This window comes from Corylus avellana, chromosome 1 (assembly GCF_965113065.1).
Source record: "Corylus avellana chromosome 1, dhCorAvel1.hap1.2, whole genome shotgun sequence".
In the NCBI taxonomy this organism is placed as follows: Eukaryota; Viridiplantae; Streptophyta; class Magnoliopsida; order Fagales; family Betulaceae; genus Corylus; species Corylus avellana.
Genome location: NC_142490.1, coordinates 35,628,521 through 35,655,239, shown reverse-complemented (window position 1 = coordinate 35,655,239; position 26,719 = coordinate 35,628,521). Strand labels below are relative to the sequence as shown.

Sequence of the window (26,719 nt, the reverse complement as noted above, 5' to 3'; positions counted from 1 at the left end):
TGCCTTGGCATGGAAGAGATGATGTGTTTATATGGAATATACTCTCTCTAAATAGTTTGAGGCTTTTTTAGGGTAAATCCAATAATGAAACTGTGCGAGCTTGGCCCAAAGTGAATAATATTATACCACTTGGAGCAGGGGTGTTACATATGATATCAGAGCCATAGCCCAGCCTGAGATGGGGGGAGCGTGCACAAGCCCATGAGGGTCGCCAGTGAGGACGCTGGGTCCTAAGAGTGGGTGATTGTGACGTCCCACATTATCTGGGCATAGAAAAGATGATGTGTTTATATGGAATGTACTCTCTCTAAATGGTATGAGGCCTTTTGAGAGTAAACCCAATAATAAAACCGTATGGGCTTGGCCCAAAGTGGACAATATCATACCACTTGGAACAGGGGTGTTACATAGCTTGTAATGATCTAGGAAAAAGCACTAGCTACATCTGCGCTATTATTCCAAAATGATTAGTCAATTTGGAGTTTCCTTAGAATTCATTATAAAGCCTAGTTTCACCTAGTAAGTAGACAATGTGGGACTTAGCACGTATGACTATCTTTATAAACTACTTGCTCTATGTGGGCTTCTTCTCATCTTCCCAATATGGGGCCATAGTGTTACAAACTATCCCTTTTAAATTCCTGACGTCCTTGTCATGGCCACGTCATGCAATGCTTCAATACCACATGACCTGGCATTACTAGGTGGCTCTGATACCACTTGTAATGACCCAAGGAAAAGCGCTAACCGCATCCGCGCTATTAATCCAAAAGAACTAGTCAATTTGGAGCTTTCTTAGAATTAATTATAAAGCCCAGTTTCACCTAGTAACTAGGCAATGTGGGACTTAGCACGTATGACTATCTTTATAAACTACTCACTCTATGTGGGATTCTTCCTATCTTCCTAATATGGGGTTGAGGTGTTACACTTGTAGCCCCTACACATCATCACCAACAGCAAGCCAATAATTAAATCATGGAGAAATACAAGAAAATATGACATATTTATGCTAAAATAGAGACAGTTACTCTCCATCAGAATCTAGGTTCGAATTACTCATTTGGGATACTGACAAGTGTTGTGTCAAACATGTTTGTCTGGACACAAGTTGATTGAAAACCCAACCAGCTGGATGAGTCCTCTGTTGTTTCAAATTGGTGGAACACTCTGAAGCCAAACTACGATCAATCCTTTGCTTCTTCACTATTTGATACTTCATCAAGTTTGAAGCCCCACGCTTGTGAGACCTCGGCATAAAGGATTTTTCTTTGATATACTTTACATCCAACTTCTTTCCACCATCAGACTCATTAGGCATAGAATTGTGCCGCAGCCCACATGATCGCATACCATGAGTGGCTTCTAGTCGTTTAGAGGAGAATTTGACCAAGACCTTCTTTAATTCTAAGGCTTCACTTGTACTCATAATGACAAACTGCAATAATACAAGACCAATTTTCAGGTGTTGGGCGAGGCAACAACCCCTGCAAAAGATTTTTCAGCAAATAAGCAACACAATAAATTATTTGTGGAATGAGTATGCAATTAATACTCTTGTTTAGAAGAAAATAATAATAATAATAATAATAAAGAAAGAGATAAATAATGAAATGTGATAGCATAATTAATACAAGCAGAAAGTATGAGATAATAGTGTTCAATCTATGATACCATTAATGATGATAAGCAATGGCTTCACTAATCTAAATGATTTAGGGAACAAGATATACACACACAATATATAGAACATACCAATGGCTCCACTAATCTAACTGATGTGCCTAAACAAAAGTTTTAATTTAATTAAGGTCTACTAGACCAGCCTTAAACTCTGTCTGATCTTTCCTTGTCTTTTGCTGACCATAGGATATATCTGATCACATCATTTTCTTAATGACTATAAGGCATTCCTCACATAATTTTCTGAAGTTCTAAAACTCGAGAGATTAAAAAAAAAAAAAAAAAAAGTCTTCCTCAATTTCTAATTGATCAGGGAAAAAGATATAGACAAACACATATATAATCATTTACATATTGTTGCCTAGATATGCAGGATAAAGAGAGAAAATGTTTCCTCATTCAAATCCCGCAATACAAACACATGGCATTCAAATTGTCAGTGTTATGTTGTTAAGACTTGAGACCCTAGTAGTCGTAGAGGAAGGCTTTTATCCACGTGTCAGGCAGTGATTGGGTAACGAGTTATTGGAGCTCCGTAGCTTTGGTCCGAAACACCCAGTTAAATGACTACACGAGAAAGAGCTGGGAACGTGGGAAGTGGGAACCCAAAGGGCCTGTGGAACGACATGTAGTTTTAAGAGCATTGCAAATTTGCAATCTACTCTTCAGTGAATCTTTATTAACAATAGAAAAATAGTCGTTTAGCATTTTTTTTTTTTTTTATTTCAAATAGTATCTATAATTCTCATTAAAAAAAAATTAGTGTCTAAATAGATCCTTAATACAACTTAACTATGTTTTTGTTACTTTTAATTAAAACTCATAAATAGGTCAACAATTTTAAAGATTATAGGTTAAATATTGATGTAAGTTAGATCAAAATATGGAGTATACTTTTCCTTTGTTTTTTGTTTTTTTTCTAATTCACTAAAATTGTCTACTTCTCCCCCTAAATACAATATGAAGAAAAAAAAATACCACCTTTTATTATTATTGAGAAATGATATTTTTACATTTTTTGTACATCTTCGGTACATCCATTTTTCTAATAAACCATTAAATCTGTATGACCCATATGTGAAAAATGTTCAAAAGATGTACATATAACGTGTCTCTCTTCTTCTTTTTTTTTTTTTCGTTTTTTTTTTAGTAAAATTAATGGGAAGCGACGAATATGATCCATTAGTACTCTTTGTGCTTTGTTAGTAGACATACGTATATATTTACATAAAGTACATTATGTATATGAATTCTTTTTTGTTTTCTTTATAATAAAAGTCACCTCTTTTTTTTTTTTTTTTTTTTTAATGGGTTCTTCTTATAAAAATCAATCTGAAAAAATTTGCTCAGCAAGTACAATATTTTGTATACACGTGGGACAATCAACATTGTATACACGTGAGATAGTCCTCCATCCATACCTAGTCTAAAGATTGCCCAAGGGCAAGTTAGTCACCTCTTACTAATGAAAGATCAACATCTATATTTACATTATTTTTTATTTTTATTTTATAACTTTTAACAAAGAGATCTATTATCTGTTTTTTTTTTTTTTTTTTTTTTGTCCTCAAAAAATAAACACCTAACCACAAGCAATTTTGCCACGCAGAAGCAATATCCAGCGTAAAACACAATATTTCTATTACCCATTTTCTCTAAAAGCAATATTTCTATCCGGACAAAGAGGGATCCTCAATTGTTTTTGCATATGCTATACTTGGTGCCAAACATGCCCTACCTGGGACCCCACAACAGTTGTACAGACAAAAATTTCCCGCCATGTTAACTCTCTTGGGGGGCACAATCACTCACATTGTTTCGCTTCATAAAACCCTCTCTTTCTCTCTCTCTCTCCTTAAATGCTCTGGTCTATAATCCAAAATTAGGGGCAGTTTGGCAGCTCAAACCTTGTACAGGCTGAGAAGCAACATGGGGATTCAGGGGCTGTTGCCGCTGCTGAAATCGATCATGGTGCCAATCCACATCAAGGACTTGGACGGCTGTTGTGTTGCGGTCGACACCTATTCTTGGCTCCACAAGGGTGCATTGTCTTGCAACAGAGAGCTCTGCAAAGGCCTACCCACCACCAGGTGTATTTATATATATAGCTAGATTTCGAAATTTAGATGAACGTGTCAATGGTTTTGTCAAATTTTCGGATATGGGTTTTCTTGGTAAGTGCTCAAGTAATGAGAAACGTCTCTTTGAGTAATGTAGTCGAAGATTCGATGATTTTATTGAATTGGGGTGATTGTCTTCTTGTCTTGGGCATTTGATGCATTTTCAAATGCCCCAAACCTAAATCAACTCTCGCACAAATCTCTCTGCTCTTTATGGGTTTGGATTATCTGCCAAGAGGGCTTGGGGGGAAGAAATGGAAAATGGGTTCTGTTGAAAAAGACAATTTTGTTAAATTTTTTATGTGTTTCTTTGGTTGAGTTGCTGAGAGGGTTCATTCTTTATTGCCCTGAAACGCACTCTCTGGTGATTTTCACTACAACCAGTTTTGCACTTAACTCAGTTAAGCCAACCACTTGCAATAGGTTACATATGAACTTCGGAAAACTTATTTTCGATAGTTTCATTTAAAGGAGATAAAATATCAGTGTTATCATCAACCAAGAGAAATGATCTATAATGTGTCTGGCAAGTAATTTTATAAATCAACAATTGATACAAGTCAGTGTTTCACTCATATTTTCGATATCCAATGTGTGTAATTCTTATGCATGTTGTATCTGATCTTTCAGGCACATTGAATATTGCATGCATAGAGTGAACCTGCTACGACATTGTGGTGTTAAACCTATCCTTGTATTCGATGGAGGTCTTCTGCCAATGAAGGGCGAACAAGAGAACAAGCGTGCCAGGTATGTTAGATATCTTTTGAAGTTTCACCCCCACCTGCACTGGTAGTGTGCAGCTTTTTGGTCTTCGCCTAACTAGATGGCTGACTTTAGTAGTGGACAATGCAACAAAGCCTTATCCTAACTGGTTGGAATTGGCTTCATTATTTCTGCAGCTCTTTTTAGATTGCTAAGTATCCAACTGTTGTTGACATATTATTTTTACTGTTGTATCAAGTTCTCCACTCGAATTAAAATTTGTTTGTATAGTTGAACGTGACTGATATATGATATTCTTCCTAACCTAAATAAGACAGACAGAGTTCAGATTGGTATTTGTTGTTTTTGTTAAATTACTAATTATTCCAACAGGTTAAGATAACAGGAAGAGGTAAATTTAATCACTTAACCATTACTTTAACATTCCCTCTCACATGTGAGCTCAAATTCTCTTTTAATAGATGAGGCCTAACACGTGGAATATTTAGTTTACATGGGGGGTGATTTGACGGGGTCAAGGTTCAATCCCATGACCTTTGGCTTTGATACCATGTTAAATTATCAGTTATCTTAAAAACTTAAGCTAATAGAAAAATGTAAATTTAATCATTTAACCATTACTTTAACAGTTTTAACATTTTGTTGTTTAGGTATGTGTTTAAGTACTAGCAATGGTTGATGAGTTGGACAATATGTAGTCACAAACTTGAGCTATAGCTGTTCTGCCTCATTATCACTTTCTTGTATGGAGTTGAAACACTTAATTAAGCCATTTCATTATGAAAAAGCTTGCTGTACCTGTAATACCTTCCACCTCCTCTAATGAAAAAGTTCCCATTGTTTTAGATGTCTCCTTGATCTGCCTCCAAAATATACAATATAGCTTCTCTGCTGTTTGACACCTCTTGTGTTGTTTCTTTACTGCTCTCTGTACTGAGACCCAATGGGTTTGGGCGTTTGATCTTAAAAAAGACATGGATTATTTGACTGCGAAAAGGTTTGTATTTACCTTTTGAACACTGAAATTTGAGTAGTCATTAAAGCCTTCAGCTAAAGAATTTTTGTCTACCTACACATGCAGGACGAGGAAGGAAAATCTTGCACGCGCTATTGAGCACGAGTCAGGAGGAAATTCTTCTGCTGCATATGAGTGCTACCAGAAAGCTGTTGATATTTCACCTATGATTGCACGTGAACTAATCCAGGTAGGATAAAGGCTTTTTTGAGGCACAAGAGTAGACTAATTCTTCAAAAGGTTCACATCATGAAATAGATTTATATTTCTAGATGCTTCTTCATAACGTTATCTCCTTTTCTATTGAAATGGTTTCTTGTTATCTCCTTTCCTATTGACATTGTTTCATATGGAAGGTGTTAAAACAGGAGAATGTGTCTTATGTTGTGGCTCCTTATGAGGCAGATGCCCAAATGACCTTCTTGGCAATCAGCAAACAAGTTGAAGCAGTTATCACTGAGGATTCAGATCTTATACCATTTGGTTGTCCCAGAGTGAGTTAAATAGAAGTCGATTAGTTTAATTTCCTATCTCATTACAATTTCTGCTATGATCCATAGAAAAATCTTATTCTCTTCCTACTGTTTTTAGCTCATTATTTTAACTATTTGTTTGGGACGCTTAAACTTCTTTCTTGAAACCAGATCATCTATAAAATGGACAGGTTTGGGCAAGGAGTTCAGTTTCAATATTCCACGCTCCAACAAAACAAGGATCTCAGTTTTGCAGGTTTCACTAAGCAGATGCTTCTTGAGATGTGTATTTTGAGTGGATGTGACTACTTGCAGTCATTGCCAGGAATAGGCCTGAAAAGGGCTCATGCATTAATTAAAAAGTTCAAAAGTTACGACAAGGTGAGTTTCATTGTCATTGCACTTGGTAACTGCATATGTTTAACTAGATAGGCTCGGAGTGTATGCATGGAAGCACGCATAAACAAAAGAGAACAGAAAAAAAGGAGAGATACCAAGAAATGCTTTTGGTTGTGAGCAGAAATAAGTTTTTTGGTTTCAACTGGCTCACAGATTTTTTTTCGTCAGAAGTCATTAAATTCAGTTGGTGAATTATTGATCTTTTTGATGTTGATTGGCTCGATATAGGTGATTAAGCACTTGAGGTACAGCACTGTTTCTGTCCCTCCATTATATGAAGAATCATTCAAGAAAGCAACATTCACTTTCCAGCATCAACGGGTTTATGATCCTATCAATGAAGAACTTGTACATCTATCCAACATATCTGATAATGTTGGAGATGATTTGGACTTCCTCGGCCCATATCCTTTATTTACAACTCAGCTTTTTAGTCTAATTCTCAGAACATTTTTTTCTCTAATAGTTGAAATGCTAGAAGTCATTTCTTGACATGGGATACATTGATATCACAACATACAGCGAAAGGCATAGCAGAAGGTGATCTTGATCCATTTACCAAAATGCAGTTTCAGGTACATCCTTTCTCTCACTCTCATTTTCAAGGGCAATTGCTTTGGGATTCTTTGTACAATTAATTAGGTGACCTGCTTTCGCTTGTGCTCCAATTAGCCTATGTTGGAAAGAGAGAAGAGAAAAGCATAAAGGGAAAATTACTCAGAATAGAAAAAGGAAGATTTTAAGGGACAGTTTCTTATGAACCGTATTCACTAAGGGAGAGTTTGTTAAAAATCATATTTAACTAAGTACTTATACATGTGCATTCATAAACTCAAACACATTATATCTTTAATTAATCTAAATCCATACTGGTACTTCAAACTTTATGACCGGGCTTAATCTTATATCCTGGTCTATATAATCCAATATAAGTGAATCAATTAGAAAGTGCAAGTCTTGTATCTTGTGTATGATAGTTAATCTTCTTTTCAGTCTGTCGATATCCTTTGTTTGCCTATAATCTCTGTTTTATCCATCTGCATGACTTCATGACTTCTTTTCTTTTTCATTTTTTCATACTTCAATAGTTTAGGTTGATGTTTCTCAAGCACTGAGGTGTCACCAGACTCTTTTTTATTCTCCGTGGGTATTAGAATGCTGTTATATATCCATTTAATTCTCATCTCTCAGCACATTAGTTAGTTTTATCTTAATTACAATTAAGAAATGTTTGTTGAACAAGTTACGAAAATGAACTATTAAGTGTGGATGTGTAGTTTATAAATGATATTAATATGGCTAAGCAGAATAGTGAGAACTTAAATCTGAAGGATCTATGTTGGAATCGATGCCAGAGCATAGGCTATGATCAGTCTAAAGGAAAGATAATTTCGATAGTTCTAAGAGTTAAGTTGAGTAGCCATTCCTGAAGGGTCTAGCAAAAGGTTTGGATTATGCTAGTCATAGGCCAACTTGAGGCATGGAAATAAAAATGGCTGCCTGAGTAGAAGGGCTTGATACTTAGTGTCACTTTTAAGGTATAGTCATGAAATAATATTTTTGGAGACATAAATTGCTGAATTTTGATGCTTATTACTTTTACAGATTTATGGAATGATAAGATTGATAAATTAGATAGGCACTTTATTGCTGCTCCATGAGTATATAGAAGAAATTTTCCCTACTTCTTTGATTTTCCATTGTGGGAGCAACTTTAGAATCAAGAGATTGAATATCGAGATTTTAATATATGTTTGATAAACTTTGGAGAATTAGAGAAAAATATGTTATTGAGGATTAATGATTGGAAACTAGCTTGGTGAATGGGATTTAAATCAAAGGTTTCCTAGTGCACCAAGAGCTTAAGATAAATAATATTAAGAGTTTAGAAATATGATATACTTGGAGTGAGTTTCTCAGAAAGAATCTCTATTATAAGGATAAACATTTTGCCTATCATGGTTGAGGTACGAGTAAAACATAGACATGTAGGATTAAAAATAGGTATTTCATTATTTTATATCTTGAGGATTATAGTATTTATGCTTAAACAAGAAACAAATCATATAAGGATTGGTACCTAGATATAAATTGAGGAAATAGAAGTTTGGATAATTATGTCAGCAGTGCATGATCTCGAATATTAAAAGATAGAAAGAAATATATGGAAATATTAGTTTACACCTTGTTGATAAGGTTGATTAAAATAGTATTGAGGACACTTAGTAAGATCAGGTGTGAAGTTTTAATTTAAAGGTATAGTTAAATATTTCAAGTTATGCTGCTAAGAACTGCAAAAGAAATGATAGTAGGACTTGTAAGAGATAGACAAATGTATATGAAAGCATGGAAGTCGCCTTTCATATGTATAAAGTACAATCAAATGCCATTGAGGTTAGGCAAATATTAGATTTATTGGCTAAAAATTGACTTTGTGGTAGTCAATTTAGCAAGAGAGATTAGAAAATATTATTGATAATAGGTATATGAAATAAAGTAGCACGACTATCATTTAATCCTCGGATGAGGGTGATACTATGATCCATCAAGCACCTTGGAGATAAGCCTCTTAATGTGTACAAAAAAAGAAAAAAAGAAAAAATGTGTAATAGGTGTATGGCGAATGACTTGATACACAACATGAAGGTACATGATTGAGACAGTGCTCAAGGAAGTTTAGTTGTCACAATACATGTCGCATAAGAATTGGAGACCATAGAATAGAAGTTGCGATACAATAGGGTGATCTCAAATAGGATGACAAGATGACAAAAGTCGGCAGGAAAAAAATTTATGATATTGTGATATGCAGTATATTAGTCAAGAGATTGATTTGACACGAGACTTAGTAGTTTAAGTGTTCTCAAGTTATAATCATGCATAGATATATGTTACATTTAAATTTTGAGGATGAAATTCTAATAAGGACGGGATCGAGGATGTGACACCCAAGGAATTTATTAAATAACTAAAAATACTTTGGTATAAATATTAGTTTTAAATTTAATCAAATATGTCTAGAAAATATATTTGATGTCTAAATCATACATCCTTAGTTTGAATTAAGAAGTGATTGGTTTAGGCTAAATGATTTAACATTTAAGATTCTATTAATTTGAATCAAAAAGAGATAGATTAAATAGAGATAGTATGAAAGTTGTGTATGTAGTTAGGATTGTGTACGGTGATGAATTAGTGATTTATAAATAAGTTACTAATAAAAAGATATAATAAAAATTTAAAATTTAAAATTAAAATTTTTTTTTTAAAAAAAAAAAAAAGGAAAAGAGAAGAAAATCTACGTACAAAGCATGGAATGGAATCTTATCAAACTCTTAAACATGGAATAAAAAATATTGAAAACTGAAAAGCGAATAGGTTAACTTTAGTGGTCATCAGTGAAGCACTCTCTGCCTATGTTGATGTCTAATTGATAAGAGCATCTCCAACATATGCTTTAAATGGATGTGATGTGATCGTGTAAGAGAAGGGGATTATGGATGCTCTAGGTTTGTTTTATGATTTCACTATGGGTTGGATGTCTTGTTATTTTAATGGGTTTGTTTTGTGATTTCATGGCCGCGGATAAAACATAGGAGGTTAAATGGTTAATGGATGGGCTACAGTTGAAAATTTTGGAACTTTGATAGGGTACATTGCAATTTTTAAAACATTGGAGGTTAAATTGAAAATGGTTTAAAACCTTGGGGGATAAAGTGTAATTTTTCCTACTTAAAATGAATGGAATGGCACGAATGAATGAGCTACACATCAGTTTACTAAATCTTGGAGGTTTAGCAAAGAGATGAGAGGAACGATTTAGGCGTTGCTAAGTTTGTTGGGTGTGGTATGATAGAGGTTAACAAAAGATGGGTGATTTACCATGGCTATCACACAATGATAAAAGTTGTCATAAAGAGGAAATTTATCAGGATTATCAAAATCATAGGCCATGTCTTTTGTTTGCCCCTGTTCTCACATCTTAAAACAAAGTAGTCCTATTTGTCCTCAAATTCAATCATGTTGCCTCCGCATATTTTTGATGGTGCCTCCCCCTTTAGCCAAGAGCTGGCCGGTGGTGCCTCCAAGGGTTTCACTTTTTCTTTTTCTTTTTTTTTTTTTTACAAAAATAAAAAGATATATTTTTTAAAAAATTATTATTTTAATTTGATGTATCAAAAGAGTTGAGGTGAAACTACCAGACATTTCAAATTTTAACGAAGAATCTATTTCACCTTTTCGAAAAACATATGTAGTTAAAACTAGAAAAAGAAGAGGAAGAATCTCACTACCAATGTGGAGTCACACCCACTAAAAAGAGGAATAGAATCCTCTCCAATCTATTTTGGATCGGAGAATATCCAGTTAATGGTTATGATTTCTTTAGAGAGATCCTAAGGTCATAAATGGGACACATGTCCAATTTATAAAAAAAAATAATAATAACATAATATATATTTTAAAAATAATTAAAAAAGAAAATAAAAAAAAAATTAAAAAACTAAGGGGTGGCTGGCCACCCCAGTTGGGGCTGGGGTGGCCGAAGCCACCCCCATGGCCCTTGGTTGTGGATCGGCCACCCCAAGGGCCAAATAAAAAAAATTAAAAAAAATAAATTTATTTTGCTCTTGGCCACCCCCAAAGGCTCTACGGGCTGGTCTGGGGTGGCCAGAGCCACCCCATGGCCCTTGGGGGTGGATCGGTCACCCCTTAGTTTTTTTAAAATTATATATATATATATATATATTGTTAATAAACTTGTGTCTTATTAATAGCCTCATGATTTTTCTAAAGAGATCGTGACCATTAACTAGATATTCTCCAGTACATTTTGGATTGGAGAGGATTTTGTTCCCAGAAAAGAAGAGGAAAAAGATGAGGCACACTTCAAATAAGATCTAGGGGTAATTACCTTTTGCCCCCAAGAACTACAGCGCCTTGGCATTTTCCCCCAATGAACTACCAAACATGACACTTGACCCTATCAAACTACTATTTTATGACAAAAAGCTCCCTTCCGTCAGTCAAATGGGTTAAAATTGACAGTCAACGGTCATATGCAAGTCATGTGCCATTTTAAATTTTTTTTCTTTCACTTTTGGCTGAATTTTAAATTCATTTCATGTGTTGGATTAGGGTTTAGGAGGGTATAAGCGTCATTTTCTTGGTCTGAAGTGAGGGCAAAAGTGGAAGAAAAAAATTTAAAATATCGCATGACTTGCATATGACCGTTGATCGTCAATTTTAACCTTTTTGACTGACGAAATGAGACTTTTTGTCATAAGATGGTAGTTTGATGGGGTCAAATGTCATAATTGGTAGTTCATAGAGGGAAAGTGCCAAAACGCTATAGTTCATGAGGGGCAAAAGGTAATTACCCCTGTAATTTATTTAAGTATTCATCAATTATAATAGGGAAATGCTAGGTGTCCTCCTAACTGTGATGTGGCTTTTAAAATCACCAATAGATTAAAAGTAAATAATGAAAATCTCAAATTTAACGATAATTTTAAAAGTCACATCACAGTTGGGAGGACACCAGGAGAACACTAAAAGAACACCTAGCATTTCTCATTCTAATATGTCTCCATTGGAGTATAAAAGTTCACTTAAATAAGCTTAATGACTAAAGCTAACTCTAATTTAATTGTCTTTCGGCCAAGCCCATTATTGAATTACAAAAAAAAAAAGGTAAAAAAAAATCTTAAAAGTTAATTACCACTAACTAATAGAATTCAAATGAAATTACACGACCCAATAAAATTTTCTTATACCAGACCCATATTAAATCACAAGGCTTCTTATGAATTCATTACAAATGATACGGAAATTAGGTATTTAAAAATGTAAAAGAAGGATGGGGACATATCTAAATTCATGGAATACTAGTATAACCACAAAAATTTCATTTCATTTTTGAACTAAGAAATCAAGTTTGATGCTTAATTAGCCGTAAAACACAGCAAATAAATTTGTTCTTATAGCTACATGCAATTGTACGTGATAACCATATGTGACTATGTTCTCAAATGGGGAAGAAAGATCTAGAATCTTGTAAATTAATGATCAGGCTTCTGAAGGCCCTTCTAGACGAAGGTAGTCGTACATGACTCCTTGAAAATAGTTTTCACTCTTGGCCTGTCTAAGATAGATTGTGTTGTTTCCTTCATGGAGTAGATTGCCTTTTACATCAATGCTGTAAAGCCAATACAACCCATGGATTCCATGCCTTGCGATGGCGTTGTCCCTTCCAATAAATCCTGTTGAAAAGTGAGCAGGTTTGGCGCGTGCGTCGTTGAATCGAACCTTACAATCCAATCATCAAATCATAAGCAAAATATTAACCAAAAAAAAAAGTTATCTCATTTGATGAACTCAATAAAGCCATCGGATCCAAAACAAAGATAGCCCCACATGAAAGTAGGAACAAACCCAATCCGTTCTGACAGTTGTTCAATCACCTGTCAAAGCAAGTAGAGCCTATTCCCTACTTTCACATGGATTGCCTTATATATTATAGTGCAACAGGAAAACTTATTGTACTAGATCGAGATCGAAGTTTTGTACCTGTACTACTGCATAATGGGCTGATGCCAAGGCTAATTGGAATGTATAATTGACGTTCTTGTTCACATTAACAAGTTCAAATTTGATCTGCCATGTTGTTGATTCACATGTCCCATTATTTATATTCCTGTAATGCATTATTAGAACCAAAAATTATTATAAAGGAAATAAAGAAGGGCATGCCCACTAGGGTTAGCTTAATGGTCGACTCGTTTTGGTTAATATCACAAGATCGATTGACAAATGTATATACCTGTTAAGATGAGCAAAGAACCAATCTTTACGATAATCGCTAACATTAATGGTGTAGACAAGATCTTGGTCATGATATAAATCTGTATATCGATCCCACAAACCATACTGCCTGAACCTGCAAATATAAATTATTCAAAACTAAGCAATAAAATTTAATTAAGATTGCAGCAACAATTTGTGATATTAATGCATGTGACTAACTTTTCTGAGTGGTTGTACAATCGGTTAGTGAGCGTTGGATATGGGTCTGGTACATAGAACTCTGCAGCAGTGCGATCAGGGATGCCAATTTCCCATAGGGTTGGACCATGTCTTGGAGGCGCATACACAATGGCTCCCAATTTGACTTCCAAACCTGCATTGGATGTCAATAATTCCATATCAATCACTAAGTTGCATGGAAAGCTAGTACACTTCTCTCTTGATTAAGTCAAATTAGTTAGTATTTGGTGTAATATATTCTATGACAATATTTAAAGAATGAACTATATACCACATGTGATTTAATGATGTGGCCCACCCAAATAAAGCAACTTTATTTAATAAACTATTATATTACTATCATACAACTTGATGATTTGACAATGAAAATTAGTCATTAGTTGAGCACTTGTAAAATGTTTGGGATTCTATGTATTTTACGACAATCTCTTTTCAAACTAATGTGACAACACATGTTTTGCTTAACCATTTAATGATGTATGGACTATTAATTTAGCTTGAAAAGAATTTGTAGTAAAAGCTATATTATCTTTAAAATTTTACTATAATATTATGGACTCATTTTCTTTTAGTAAAAAAAAGTTGACATGTCTATTGGGTTATGATTTGGTCTTTTAAGTAAACAATATATAACACATGCTCATTTATATGCTTACCTGGTTTAATAGTAATCTTGGTGTCATATTTGTAATCCCCAATAACACCAGGGACCCATGCATACAAATTATAGCCCCCGGGTCTGATGTTTTTAATCACGAAATGTCCCTCATCGTCAGCTTGGGTCCAGAATTGATACCCCTAAAAGAAATAAACAAAGAAACAAAATTTATAGCTAATTAGTGCATGATCAACATTCATAATTAAATGAAAGTGTAATTATGTAGGAGAAAAATACCTTGCTTTCTCTTTGCCACGACCCTACCTCTCCAGGAGCTGCCAAACCAACATAAGCAGATCGCCCCTGAATTAAGCTCTTGTTGATATACCTGCAAGATAATTAAAATCATCTTATGTATAAGAATGATTTAGCTCATGTTTAATTTTAGCTGGAATTGAAATTATTGGTATTGGAACACATGTTTCTTGTGTTTTGTTACAAGACACGTGGTCCTTTTATTTTGAACAAGTGTTTCAATACCAAAGAATCTAGATTCAACTAGAACTTAATACAAGCTTAAGCTGTCTAAAATAAAAAATTATGTACAAGTAGAGACGGGACATACTGGTCACTAACTAGCAATTGACCCGCAACAGTTCCACGTTGATCAACAGAAGGGAAATCTCTTGACTCAGTGAAATTATATGGCCAGCTATCAACCTCAAGCAACATCTAAATAAAAATCAATTGTGAATTATTTCAAAATTTAGTTAAGATTCAGAGAAAAGAGTGCCTTAATTTAAACATACCTTCTCCTTGGCGTCTACCCAAAGTTTTTGGTAATCATTTTGATGAGAAACAGAATTCATATAGACGAATATAGGTCCAAAGACCTTTTTCCACGGCTCTCCATCTTTGAATTTCATCTCAAGGTCCATTCCCGAATAGTGTGCACTCATAAACACCTAAATATGAATAACAAATTAGAAAGTTGACTATTCTATTAATTATAAAAGAAAAAAAAAAAAAATTGTGAACGCCTAACTGTTTTTACTGCAAATAGAGTTTGTGCTTAATTTTGAATGTTGTTAGGAGTATTACAATATTTAACATAAGTCTGTTAAAAAATCGATGTGAAAGTATTTGTTTAAACTTTAAAGAGTAATCATATTTAGTAGATTATTATGACTATCATATAACTTGACGATGTGTTAGTGAAAATAAATCATCGAATTATCACTTATTAGGCGTATGGATAGGTGGACTTACATAGAGGGCAGTGGGGCCGACATGAGAGGTGAGTTCTTGCTTGGTGGGCCCACCTGAACGAAACTCTTCAGAGGGTGTTATGATCCAGAATCCAACAGGTGGGTCAAGGGATATCCACCCATGAACTTTGGTGTCTTTTACATCCGACGAGTACTGGTACTTGTCATCCACCTCTCCTCTAACTGTAGGATTGGTTGCATTTGTCAAAAGAACTGCCTCTGGATAGGCAAGGACGTGACTCTTTTCCCGGTCCTTTTGCGTTGGCATGATCCTCTGCTTATCATCTGATAGTGCCATGTAGTGAAACCTGATCATTAATTTTCAAATATAATGATTATAATTATTCGCTTTGATATTCAATTTATTTTGTATAAAATTAAATGAACATCTTTTATTTACTCACTTGTCCTTTTTGAGCTTATAAGCAGCCCTAATATAACCCAAATCCACCTTGGGCCATCCTTTAAGGCGCTCAAATATTGCGTATGTATAATATCCCGAAGTGCCGCGGCGAAATATGTACCTACAAAATTAAATATATATGTAATTTCCTATTAGCATTACCACTAGTTAATTAGTTCCAAAATTGATGAAAGGAAAAGACTTAATTGCATATGTACCTTTTGTCTACGTTTAAGGGAACACTTCCACTTTCATGGGACGAAACCTTCCATGTCCGAGTAAATGAAAGTTCTACTTGGTCCTTGTTGTTGGTTATAATCCTAAATTTTGTTCCTGCTATTCTGCAAATAATTCATATACATATATTAGCTTGGGAAAAATGTATATTTTTTTTTATGTAGATCCTACAAATTCATGCGAGTAATTAATGCACCATTTTATCTCACTTATCTCACATCTGTTGATGTGTGATATAACGTGACGTGTTTTAATTAACTTTACATATCAGCTACTTAAAATACATTATATCAACTTAATTATAATGTGAAGTAGGTGTAATAAATGATTGAGTATAAATAGCAGTATTAGATAATTGATTTTTACCTCTCAACGGCACCCTTAGGACCTTGATCCGGCTGATTCCAAGCTACATCCCAATAACTAGGATAGAAGAAAGAATAATATATAAGATGGGAAAATCTAAAAGCAAGAATATTTAATCAAGTAATCAAATTTAAAAGCAAGTGATATATACACATACCCCCTATTTTCTTTTTTATTATGATCCTCAAGTAAATTAGTGATACCATTATACTCTATTTGCAACACATCACCGTCCGGTCTCGACAATATGACACGCACGATGCCATTATCCACCACTACCTGAGAAAGTAATTAATATTTAGAGATATTTATAATAACATTTTAGGATTGAGAAAAAAAAAATGTAAATTCTATTGCTTTTATAAAAATAAATGTACAATAGAAAATCTTGTATTTTTCTAAATTAAGAGATTTAGATGATTTGAATTAGGGTTAAATACTTTATTCACACATGTGGTTTAATTTCTTTATTTTTTGTCCTGTATGACTTTTTTTATCATACTGTTTGGTTTGCATAAAGATGAAGATGGTACCTGTCTAAATTCCGTCCAAAATTTGACGGAACGCCCAGTCAGCATCAATCACAAATTGACGCGTGTCCTTGTAATTAATTTTTAAAAAAATTAAAAATTAAAAACATTTAATTATATATCAAGGGGTGCTACTGTCACCCCACGGCCGGATGGGGGTGGCTCGGCCACCCCAAGGAGCCACCCCCATCGAAATAAAACCCTAGTTTCATCAACCACATGTGTAAATAAGGCATTTGACCATTTGAATTATTAAAATTTAAATCTCTTAATTTAAAGAATCTGTTTGTATGTGAAATTATTCAAATCACACACGTGTGTGTATATATATATATATATATATATATATATATATATATATATATAAAATGTGGGAGCCATTAATACATTTACCTGACGGTGGCGGGTATGCAACTTGACATCCGTAAATTCTTGATCTTTGACATCCAATAGAATTTTCCTGCATTATATATAAACAATAAATTTTCAAACAAAAATATCCCTCAATTTAATTAATTATTAGTAAAAGAAAGGTCTTTTTTTTTTTTAGAAAAAAAAAAAGAGAGAAAGGTTAATATATAACTCAATAATATGTACGTGTAGTATGCATGCATGAGAGAGTGTATGTGTGGTTTTCTTGTCATAGAATTTTACAAATTCTTTAGGCAGGCAACAAAACCGATATATATATATATATATATGAAAAGAAGACTACAAATTAAAGATTGATGAGGGAGAATTAACCGTGGGATCTTGATAGAACCATCAATTGAAATCTTTGTAAGGAAGAAGCAAAGGACCAAACTCAATCCAACAAGCGAAGAAATCCGTCTCCAATTCTCCATTCTTTCTTTACCTTAAAATCAATCAATTTCACAAAACACGTACAAGGGATATTGTTTTATGATCTTAGAATATATATATATATATAGAGGAGGAATTCAAGAATCCAAGCTATAGTTGAAGTAGTTAAACTAGCTATACTAGAACTTTATTTCCCAATCATAATAGTAAAAGAGTTTAAGAATTCAAACAACACATAAACTCTATCATCTAATCTTTTGAACGTCACATTAAATGATGCAATTAATGCCGCCAGTTGATGTTTTGTTTTGTTTTTTTTACATGTTTTTTTGTACAATCGTACAAACACATTTGATTAGGACTATTCAAACAAATGTCCATGGGCCAACCTGCCCGACCCAAACTGGAGGCCCACGTTCCATTTTAGTAGGCTTTCGGGTCAGGGGGTCCAAATTAAAGCTCAATATTCATTAAGCCCACGAAAGTGTATTTCTCCCTCTCACTCTCGGTCTATCATTTCTGCAGCGTGTCGATTTCTTTCTTTGATTCCTGGTAGATGATGGGTTTGGCGAGAAATGTGCTTTGAGTCCTCCGTCACAGCTCTACCATTGCTGACCGGTGAGTTCTGTCAATAAGCCTTTAACTTCCATTTGTTTTCGCATATTCTATCTGTTCTTTTGCCATAGCTGCGCATTTGGTATGTTTTGCTTTCTGGGTTTAATATTTCTTCTCTCTTTATACACAGTATTGGACCCTTCGGTCTTTCATTACATTTCTGGATGAAATTTATATGTTTTCCTATCTGGGTTTGCATTTGTGTTATTATATTTCCATTTTTCTAGCGGACTCACTTCTCATGTACCTTTTAACAAATTTTATTTCCTATTTGAGGTTTGAAGACGGTAGAGATGCTGATTATTGTATGTTTTACTTTCTTGTGTACGTCATACGTGTTCAAATGTTGTTGGCTTCCCGCTTCCTTTTAAGTGTCTACTTAATGATTTTCATTTTCACAGCTCGTATTAGTGTCCATTTGTTTTAGTTCTATATTGTTGTTGTCCATTTGTTTTATATTTGTTAATTTAGTGTGTAATAGTCATCATGTTTCTTTACTGTATAATTTGTTGCAATAATTCAAAAGTATCCTCTGATAGACTTGATTGCTCAATTTAAAATTTGAACCTCGTAATTTGATGGAGTTCCATAACTATAAGGTTGTTTTTTTCTAAGACGTCATTGAATATTATGTAGGAGAGTTGAAAGATGGAAAGGGCCAGACTGGATTTAAGATTTCATCACTCAGGATCAACACAATCGGAGGAATCAGCTCTAGATTTGGAAAGGAACTACTGCATTCACCCTAATCTACCTTTATCATGTCCATTACCGCCTTCAACCCTTTGTCAGGTGCTCAGCATTCCGAGAGCAGTGCTGCCTACCCCTGGTGTACTTCAAGTAGATTAAATGATGCGGCAGAAGATAGGGCAAACTACTTTGGAAACCTTCAAAAGGGGGTGCTGCCTGAAACTCTGGGGCGGTTGCCAACAGGGCAAGCAAGCTACCACTTTGCTTGAGCTAATGACCATTAGAGCATTTCACAGCAAGATCTTGCGCCGAGTCAGTCTTGGCACTGCAACTGGGTTTCGAATTCGAAAGGGTGGACTGACATATATTCCTGCTATTCTTGTCTTTGTTGCCGGTAAAGTTCACAGGCAATGGCTCAACCACGTCCAATGTCTACCTGCTGTCCTTGAGGTGGGAAACTTTGGTACCTTTGGCTTTGCTTTGGGTTTTTACATGTCTTTATATGATCTCGTTGTATGTTTTTTGAATAAAGATTTAAACAGAACTACATTATGCCCAACCCCTTCAGAAGTCCAAATGGAATCAAGTTTCTCTGCACATTATCTGCATAAGACACAATGGAATTGCATTCCGAATTATGAGTTGACCTTGATAGTTTGAATTTTATGGTTCACTTTCCTGATAGATTTAAATCCCTTTGATTCTCTCCTTATTTATGTAAAATCCCCCAATTCTCTCCCTAACAGCTATATCACTCCACTATAAAATCAAGTGCACTAATTAATAGGAAGCAAGGAAATACTTCCTCTCAAAGTTGTTCACTTTGGAAAAACTTTGGAAGAGGAAGTATTTTCCTTGTTTGCTATTAATTAGTGTACATGATTTTATAGAGGAGTGATATAGCTATTAGGGAGAGAATTAGGGGTACCTCAATTGGCTAGGGACCGCGCTTCATGAAGCGGAGGTCACGAGCTTGAATTTCTGATTAAAAAAAAAAAAACCCTTTCGCAAATTATACCCTACCAACCTACACAGTAAAAGGTGATCTCCTAACTAAACTAGTAGCTGCAACACATACAACTGCAATACGCTATGCATATTCCTCTCTTACGTAAACTGTCCACAGTTGAAATTCTTCCCCATGCAGCCCTTCAACATAGATCCACGTATACTCTACCAAGGAAATCCAGTGGCACCTTTTCCTTTGCTTATAATCTTTCTCATAGGCTTGTTTTGAATTATTTATAATGTCTTGGATCCTAGGTTAATTTTATTGGTTGTCACCTACTATTTAGGTCCAAATAACAACCTTTTGGAAATTCTACAGACTTCGTTGAAAAACATTAAATATCTAGAGGGGTTGAAAAATATAAAAAGTATGAGTAATGCTACACACACTTTCACTTATACACTATCTTAGGTAGCTTTTACAACCAGCATTGGATTTAAATCCAATAAAGACCTATTCTAAATCGAATAGCGATTTTAAAAGCCACCTAAGGAAGTGTGGAAATTAGTGTGGGAAAGTGGGAGTGTGTGTGGCATTACTAAAAAAGTATTGCTTGTCCGCATTTCGAAATTTATAAAAATGAAACAGGATGCTCAAATATTCAGTTTTTTGTGAGATTTCAAGCTTGCTACGATATGGACTGATCTCTTATTTTTACTTTGGAAGTTGAAGTACCTTTTTGATATTTGTGGCAGGGGCCTAGAGGTGTACGGTGTGCCATACCAATCCCCATTTCTCTCTTCTACACCCCTCTTAGGGCACTATGTTCCTACCACCATGTTCATGACCCTGGCACCACTCCAGCACTCCCCACTTCTTCATCGCCATCATTATCAGCACAATCCAATTCTCTTGTCAGAGTAGTCTGTTCATTGGTCTGTGACTCTTTCTACCAACAACCCCATGTGAGAATATCGCCTCCCAAGCTCAATCTTCAACAGGATGCTAATTTGTTGACCCAAGAACAAGCCATTACTGTCGTTGCTTCACTAGCTGCTGAGGTAGGGTCAATGGTGGCGTTGAGTTTCTTTTACTGGGCAATTGGGTTTGCCAAGTTTCGCCATTTTATGCGGCTTTATATAGTATGCGCCGCATCATTGATTGGTAATGGGAATATGGAGAGGGCTCATGAAGTGATGCAGTGTATGGTAAGGAGTTTTGCTGAGATTGGGAGGCTAAGTGAGGCTGTTGATATGGTTATTGAGATGCAAAATCAAGGTTTGGCACCAAGTACCTGCACTTTAAATTGTGTGATTCACATTGGGTGTGAAATGGGTCTGGTTGAATATGTCGAGAACATGTTCAAGGAAATGTGTGGGAGAGGGGTGTCTCCTGATCATTGCAGTTACAAGTTGATGGTTATTGGTTATTGTAGGATGGGCAGAATGTTGGAGGCAGATAGGTGGTTGAATGAAATGCTTAAGAGAGGCTTTGTTCTAGATAATGCGACTTTTACTTTAGTTATCAGTGCATTTTCTGAGAAGGGTTTTGTGAATAGAGCTTGTTGGTATTTTGATAAGATGATTGAGATGGGTTTGATACCAAATGTGATTAATTTCACGTCTTTGATTCATGGGTTGTGCAAGAGGGGCAGCATTAAGCAAGCATTTGAAATGTTGGAGGAAATGGTTAGGAAAGGTTGGAAACCTAATGTGTATACTCATACAGCATTGATTGATGGGCTCTGCAAGAAGGGATGGACTGAGAAGGCTTTTAGACTATTTCTGAAACTTGTCCGGAGTGACAATTACAAGCCAAATGTTCATACATATACAGCCATGATTAGTGGGTATTGCAAAGAGCACAAGTTGAACCGTGCTGAGATGTTGTTAGCCCGAATGAAAGAACAGGGATTGGTCCCCAACACCAACACATATACTACTCTCATTGATGGGCACTGTAAAGCAGGTACTTTCGGAAGAGCATATGAGTTGATGAAAGTAATGAATAATGAAGGTTTCACACCTAATATCTGTACATATAATGCAATTATTGATGGCCTTTGCAAAAGGGGAAGGGTTCATGAGGCTTATAAATTGCTTAAGAAGGGTTTTCGTTGTGGATTGCGAGCAGATAGAGTCACATATACTATCCTCATATCTGAGCACTGTAAACGGGCGGATACTATGCACGCCTTGGTGTTTTTCAACAAGATGGTCAAAGGTGGCATTCAACCTGATATTCATACATATACCACACTGATTGCTGCCTTTTGTAGGCAAAAGAGATTGAAGGAGAGTGAGAAGCTTTTTGATGAAGTTGTAATGCTAGGCCTAGTTCCAACTAAGCGGACGTATACATCCATGATATGTGGGTACTGTAGGGTTGGAAATGTTAACTCGGCTGTAAAGTATTTTCATAGGATGAATGATCATGGCTGTACACCGGACAGTATTACATATGGTGCTCTTATAAGTGGGCTTTGCAAAGGGTCTAAGTTGGATGACGCCCACCGGTTATATGACACCATGATAGACAAGGGGCTATCCCCATGTGAAGTTACTCGGCTGACCTTGGCTTATGAGTATTGTAAAATAGATGATTCTGCTACTGCCATGATCATATTAGAAAGGCTAGACAAAAGGCTCTGGATCCAGACAGTTAAGACCTTGGTCAGGAAGCTTTGTAGTGAGGGGAAAGTGGGCATAGCAGCATTGTTCTTTTATAGATTATTAGATAAGGACCGAAATGTGGATCGTGTGACTTTGGCAGCATTCACGACTGCATGCTACGAGAGCAACAACTATGCTCTTGTTTCTAACTTGTCCGAGGGGATCACTAAAGGAATTGCATAGTTGTTGTTGCTTAATTGTGGTGGGTGAATTCATTTGTGTTGAAAAGCTGAGCTGCTGAAGCAAGTATTGTAGTTTGATTCCTCTTCCTACTGTTGATAACTTGAAGACTCAGCTGCCTAGCAGCATGATAAGCCAGTGATTCTCATTATGTATTTTGTAGAGTTCCATTCCATATAACGTCTTCAGTCATTTCTGGATAACAACCAAAACGTGTTGCAACTGCTTTGAATAATTGAAGGGATTGGCCACAGGTGTTTTCTTCTCTTGACAAGTTCACGTTTGAACTCCCAACTTTTTTCTGCTTTTGACTGGGAGATCTTCATTAAGGTCAGAGCAAAAGGAAAAAAAAAAAATTCAAGGCTCTGAACTGGGGAAGTGTCAGAATCAGTGTTCAATATTTATTGATTTTTTATTTGGTAATTGTGCATATGTTAGTTCTTTTGTCTCTTATAGAAATTGGATTACATCTTACTTGGGTTGAATGTGATATGTTGAATAAAGGCCAAGTTATTTCAGTGTTAGCAATATGTGCCATCGGATGTATCTCTTATAGAAATTAGATTACGTCTTACTTGGGTTGAATGAAATATGTTGAATGTAGGCCAAGTTATTTCAATGTTAGCAATATGTGCCATCTGAAGTATCTATGTTTCTTTGTCTTATGCCCTTTTACAAACTTCTCAGTCAAGATGGGGAATCCAAACTCTCCACATACTAGGGCGTGCACTTATTACTTCATCATATAGCTTTTGGGCTTGGAATAATCCACAAGCTACAGTGAAAAATTGTTGTGATAAGGCTGCTACCTGCAGCTTCTCTTCCTGTTCGCCAAATGCAACATTTCGCTACAGTGATTCAACAAATCTGAATTATCATTGTTGCTTCTGTTCTCCTTTGTTTAATAGCTTCTCACTATCTCTCTGACCCTCATCTTTTTTTGTCTGAAACTCACTTACTCTCTGTCTCTCTCTTGCAAGCTCATTCCTCTGTGTCTCTCATAAAACTCTCTTCTCTCTCAGGCTCGATTGATTGATGGTGGAGTTGGGGTCTCCATCGAAGCCAGGATTCCTCTCTCGCTTGCTCAGTTGAAGGTGGGTTGCTTTCCTCTCTATTTGTTTCCGTTGTTGAGCTTGTTTGTTTTGATCAGCAAATTTTGGAGGGTCCCCTCTGTTCAGCAGCTGCGCAGCGATCTCCCTCTCCGAACTCTTCAGGACCCGTGTTATTCCATCTAATGGTGGTTGTGGATAAAGTATTTGGTCTTTCAGTCTCTGTGTGGTGTGGGTATCAAAAAGAATGACATAAAAGGGTTGGGGATTGATTAGAAGTACTTAGATGGATGGAGCTAATTTTAAGCATCGTCCTTTCCTTTCATCCATAATCAGATTTATAAAACTTAGGATTAGTGCTTCGCCTTTGTTGGAGATTTATCTGATGTGGGGTGTGAGTGTGTGATATTTATCGGTCTGGTGGGTTGTGGGATATGTTTATAATGTATAAATGCTTGGAGAAATGATAATACACTAATAGCTGTATCGAGCAGGTGTGACAACTCGATGTATTATCCCAAGTTAAGGAGCTTCCTTGCCATCCCAAAGTCCGCTATAGAGCTGAATAGTCATACTTTTATTTCATTGTGCACTATGGTAGTTTTAGGCATTGTTGGCTTCTAGATAAACTCCTTTCTTAGTTATTTATTTCTTTTTCCATCATTAATCAGGCATTTGATGCGTATGTGGTTGGCAAAGAAGATGCTCCTGGCTATATTAACATAAGTTTCTTTAGCTATACTGAAGTGAGAGAATTTGGTTCTTGTATTTAATGTGACATGTTGATGTGCATTAAAAATCTGATTTTTTTTTTCTTTAGCAGAAAGGTTGCATGGAACAAGATGAACTTTCAGAAATGTGATCATTTTTGTTTATAGTATGTCCATATTGTGGGTTTGACTCCCAATGGACATGCATTACCTGCTTTGACCTTGCAAAGGGCTTAAGTGCCCAAGAGTTGGGATTTTTTGGGTTACTAGAACAGTTGGATTCATCATCTGCATATGATTTTGTCATGTAAATATAACTATTCTATATCAGTTTTGGTCATAATTTGCTGATTGTAGGATTGTAATGAATTTACTCTGGTTGTAGTTTGTGTTTGTTCTGCTTTGGAGTGTCTACGATTTGTGGGGTTTAGTAATGCAATGCCGCATTTCCTGTGTCTGGGTGTGCGTCCTATCTTTTTGTTGTTGTCTCCACAATTAACAGAGCTTTGTTTGGATTAATGCTTTCATATGATAATTTATTTATTTATTGTTTGACATAAAACAAACTTGATTATATTGCCTTATTTTGCCCAGCTTTACAGGTTAATAAAAGGAATGATCTGGTTTTATGCCTTTATTTCATTTTCATCATTCTTTTTTATCAGATTTTGCTTTTCACCAGTTTGAATTTATACATGGATTCCTGAAGTGATATTTAATTTTGCAGGTTTCAAATGTGCTATACAGGAGAGTTTAAAAATACTTGTTGCTTGAATCAATGAAATCTAATGTTTTACAAATTTCTCCGAGTGATAAAGAAGTTTCTGACTTATGATGATTATTCCATTGTCATGTAGGTAATTCTGCTGCTTTTCTTGATGGAGACAAAGCTGCACCGGATAATGCTGATGAACTAAAGAAATGGTATCATTCCTGGCTGTTTCAAGCAATTTTGGTTGTTTGAGAGAGTATATTGTAGAAACATATTGAGGACACAAAATAACTTTATATTGATAGCAATATGGAAGAATGCCCACTCCTTATACTTTTTGCTGAATTAGTCTGCTTTTCTTGATGGGGCAATATGGAAGAATGCCGCCAATGGGTTTGAAGTAGCTCGAGTTTGTTTTTCAAGAGTTGTCCATTTTAGCTATCGGCTTGTCTGGTGGTGGTGTCCATCTAGACTCAATGATAGACCAAGCGTCTATGGATTTTAGAAAAAATCTCATACGAGATTTTCAATAGCCATAATTAGATCCGTCAAAAGATGGAACATAATTAAGAGCTTGAGACGTCTTATGAGGAGTCTAAGATCACACTTAGGAACTTAATCCTTCATAGAGTGAACATGTTCTAATACCAATTGAAAATATAAAACAAGACTCCAAACACACTTAGAATGGGGGTTGAATAGATGTTTACCAATTAATGCGAAATTTAAAATTATTAACAACACAAACAATCACAAAATATATGAAAAGCGATAAATCAATCAACCTAGATATTTTGGTGACTTTGTGAAAACCTTTTAAAGAACTCTTCAAAAGTAAAATCACTCCGGTGTAACCAAATCCAAAAAATAATCAACTATAAAAAAATAAGGATTACAAGAAGTTCACACTTATAAAACCTTTGAAGTTGATATTCTCATACATAAGACAAGCGACCCACTTGACTTCTACCGCAATAGCTCTTCTCAAAACGTTTGAAATAATTCTTCTTGATCTCCTTTACCAGAATTCCGATAGGCTTCAATTGTTGTTGATGAAAGACTATGGTTTACAATAAATTCCCTAAGAGAGATGCACAGCATAAAAACCTAAACTTTCTCTCTTAGCACAAGGAGGAAAAAAATTCTATTTTCTTTGGAAATATTGCCTCCAATCATTACAAAATTCATGCTCCAAAGGCCCTAAAATATTCTTGAAAAAGTAGCACTAAAATCACAAAGTCGGTTTCCAATTTTCGTTAATTCAAACTAGATTTTTCGTATTCTTTCCATGTCCCGTTTTAACACCGAAAAAGTTGGAATTGAAAACTTTTCATGAAATATAAAATTGTATAATTTTTAGTTAGATTTCCAATGACACCAAATTTGCTTCAAAAGGAGCTTGGAATCAAAAGTTATGATCATTTTAGTCGGGTAAGGTCAATGTTGACAACATACACAAATTTGAGAAATAATGTC

General features: G+C 35.3%; 3 protein-coding genes across 5 annotated transcripts; 2 read left to right on the top strand and 1 right to left on the bottom strand.

Annotated features, from left to right (window-relative positions):
* Positions 1-3,517: 3,517 nt before the first annotated feature.
* Positions 3,518-7,570, top strand: LOC132170594 (exonuclease 1). Of its 3 annotated transcripts, none has more exons than XR_015909068.1 (7): positions 3,518-3,773; positions 4,434-4,553; positions 5,611-5,734; positions 5,901-6,038; positions 6,189-6,398; positions 6,645-6,991; positions 7,510-7,570. XR_015909068.1 is itself a non-coding variant. In XM_088510330.1 (7 exons), the coding sequence occupies exons 1-7, from the start codon at positions 3,613-3,615 to the stop codon at positions 7,052-7,054; spliced, it is 1,065 nt and encodes a 354-aa protein (XP_088366456.1). In that variant the 5' UTR covers positions 3,518-3,612; the 3' UTR covers positions 7,055-7,462. The 3 variants fall into 3 exon arrangements, 1 of the variants encoding a protein (XP_088366456.1); XR_015909067.1 differs by lacking the exon at positions 7,510-7,570 and adding an exon at positions 7,089-7,462; XM_088510330.1 differs by lacking the exon at positions 7,510-7,570 and having other exon boundaries at positions 6,645-6,822; positions 6,921-7,462.
* A 4,514-nt stretch (positions 7,571-12,084) lies between these two features.
* LOC132169656 (uncharacterized) lies at positions 12,085-17,707 on the bottom strand. Its single transcript, XM_088514940.1, has 15 exons — positions 17,607-17,707; positions 17,256-17,322; positions 16,490-16,611; positions 16,333-16,389; positions 15,948-16,070; positions 15,731-15,850; positions 15,328-15,634; positions 14,868-15,023; positions 14,684-14,790; positions 14,356-14,446; positions 14,117-14,258; positions 13,440-13,593; positions 13,237-13,353; positions 12,984-13,110; positions 12,085-12,722 (listed from the first exon to the last, which is right to left on the bottom strand). The coding sequence occupies exons 1-15, from the start codon at positions 17,705-17,707 to the stop codon at positions 12,483-12,485; spliced, it is 2,031 nt and encodes a 676-aa protein (XP_088371066.1). The 3' UTR covers positions 12,085-12,482.
* A 484-nt stretch (positions 17,708-18,191) lies between these two features.
* On the top strand, positions 18,192-25,588 carry LOC132171341 (uncharacterized). Its single transcript, XM_088510327.1, has 5 exons — positions 18,192-18,284; positions 18,918-19,421; positions 20,676-23,102; positions 23,795-23,866; positions 25,389-25,588. Exons 2-3 carry the CDS (start codon positions 19,131-19,133, stop codon positions 22,773-22,775), a joined length of 2,391 nt encoding a protein of 796 aa, XP_088366453.1. The 5' UTR covers positions 18,192-18,284; positions 18,918-19,130; the 3' UTR covers positions 22,776-23,102; positions 23,795-23,866; positions 25,389-25,588.
* The last annotated feature ends 1,131 nt before the right edge of the window (positions 25,589-26,719 follow it).

Bases quoted from the DNA above. Each gene is read 5' to 3' on its own strand.
- LOC132170594 (XM_088510330.1), top strand. From the start codon at position 3,613: ATGGGGATTCAGGGGCTGTTGCCGCTGCTGAAATCGATCATGGTGCCA. The intron at 4,554-5,610 runs GTATGTTAGATA...CTACACATGCAG, and splicing joins CAAGAGAACAAGCGTGCCAG to GACGAGGAAGGAAAATCTTG. The intron at 6,039-6,188 runs GTGAGTTAAATA...TCTTGAAACCAG, and splicing joins TACCATTTGGTTGTCCCAGA to ATCATCTATAAAATGGACAG.
- LOC132169656 (XM_088514940.1), bottom strand. From the start codon at position 17,707: ATGGAGAATTGGAGACGGATTTCTTCGCTTGTTGGATTGAGTTTGGTC. The intron at 15,024-15,327 runs GTAAGTCCACCT...ATTCATATTTAG, and splicing joins TCGGCCCCACTGCCCTCTAT to GTGTTTATGAGTGCACACTA. The intron at 12,723-12,983 runs GTACAAAACTTC...TTGGATTGTAAG, and splicing joins CCCATTATGCAGTAGTACAG to GTTCGATTCAACGACGCACG.
- LOC132171341 (XM_088510327.1), top strand. From the start codon at position 19,131: ATGATGCGGCAGAAGATAGGGCAAACTACTTTGGAAACCTTCAAAAGG. The intron at 19,422-20,675 runs GTGGGAAACTTT...TATTTGTGGCAG, and splicing joins GTCTACCTGCTGTCCTTGAG to GGGCCTAGAGGTGTACGGTG.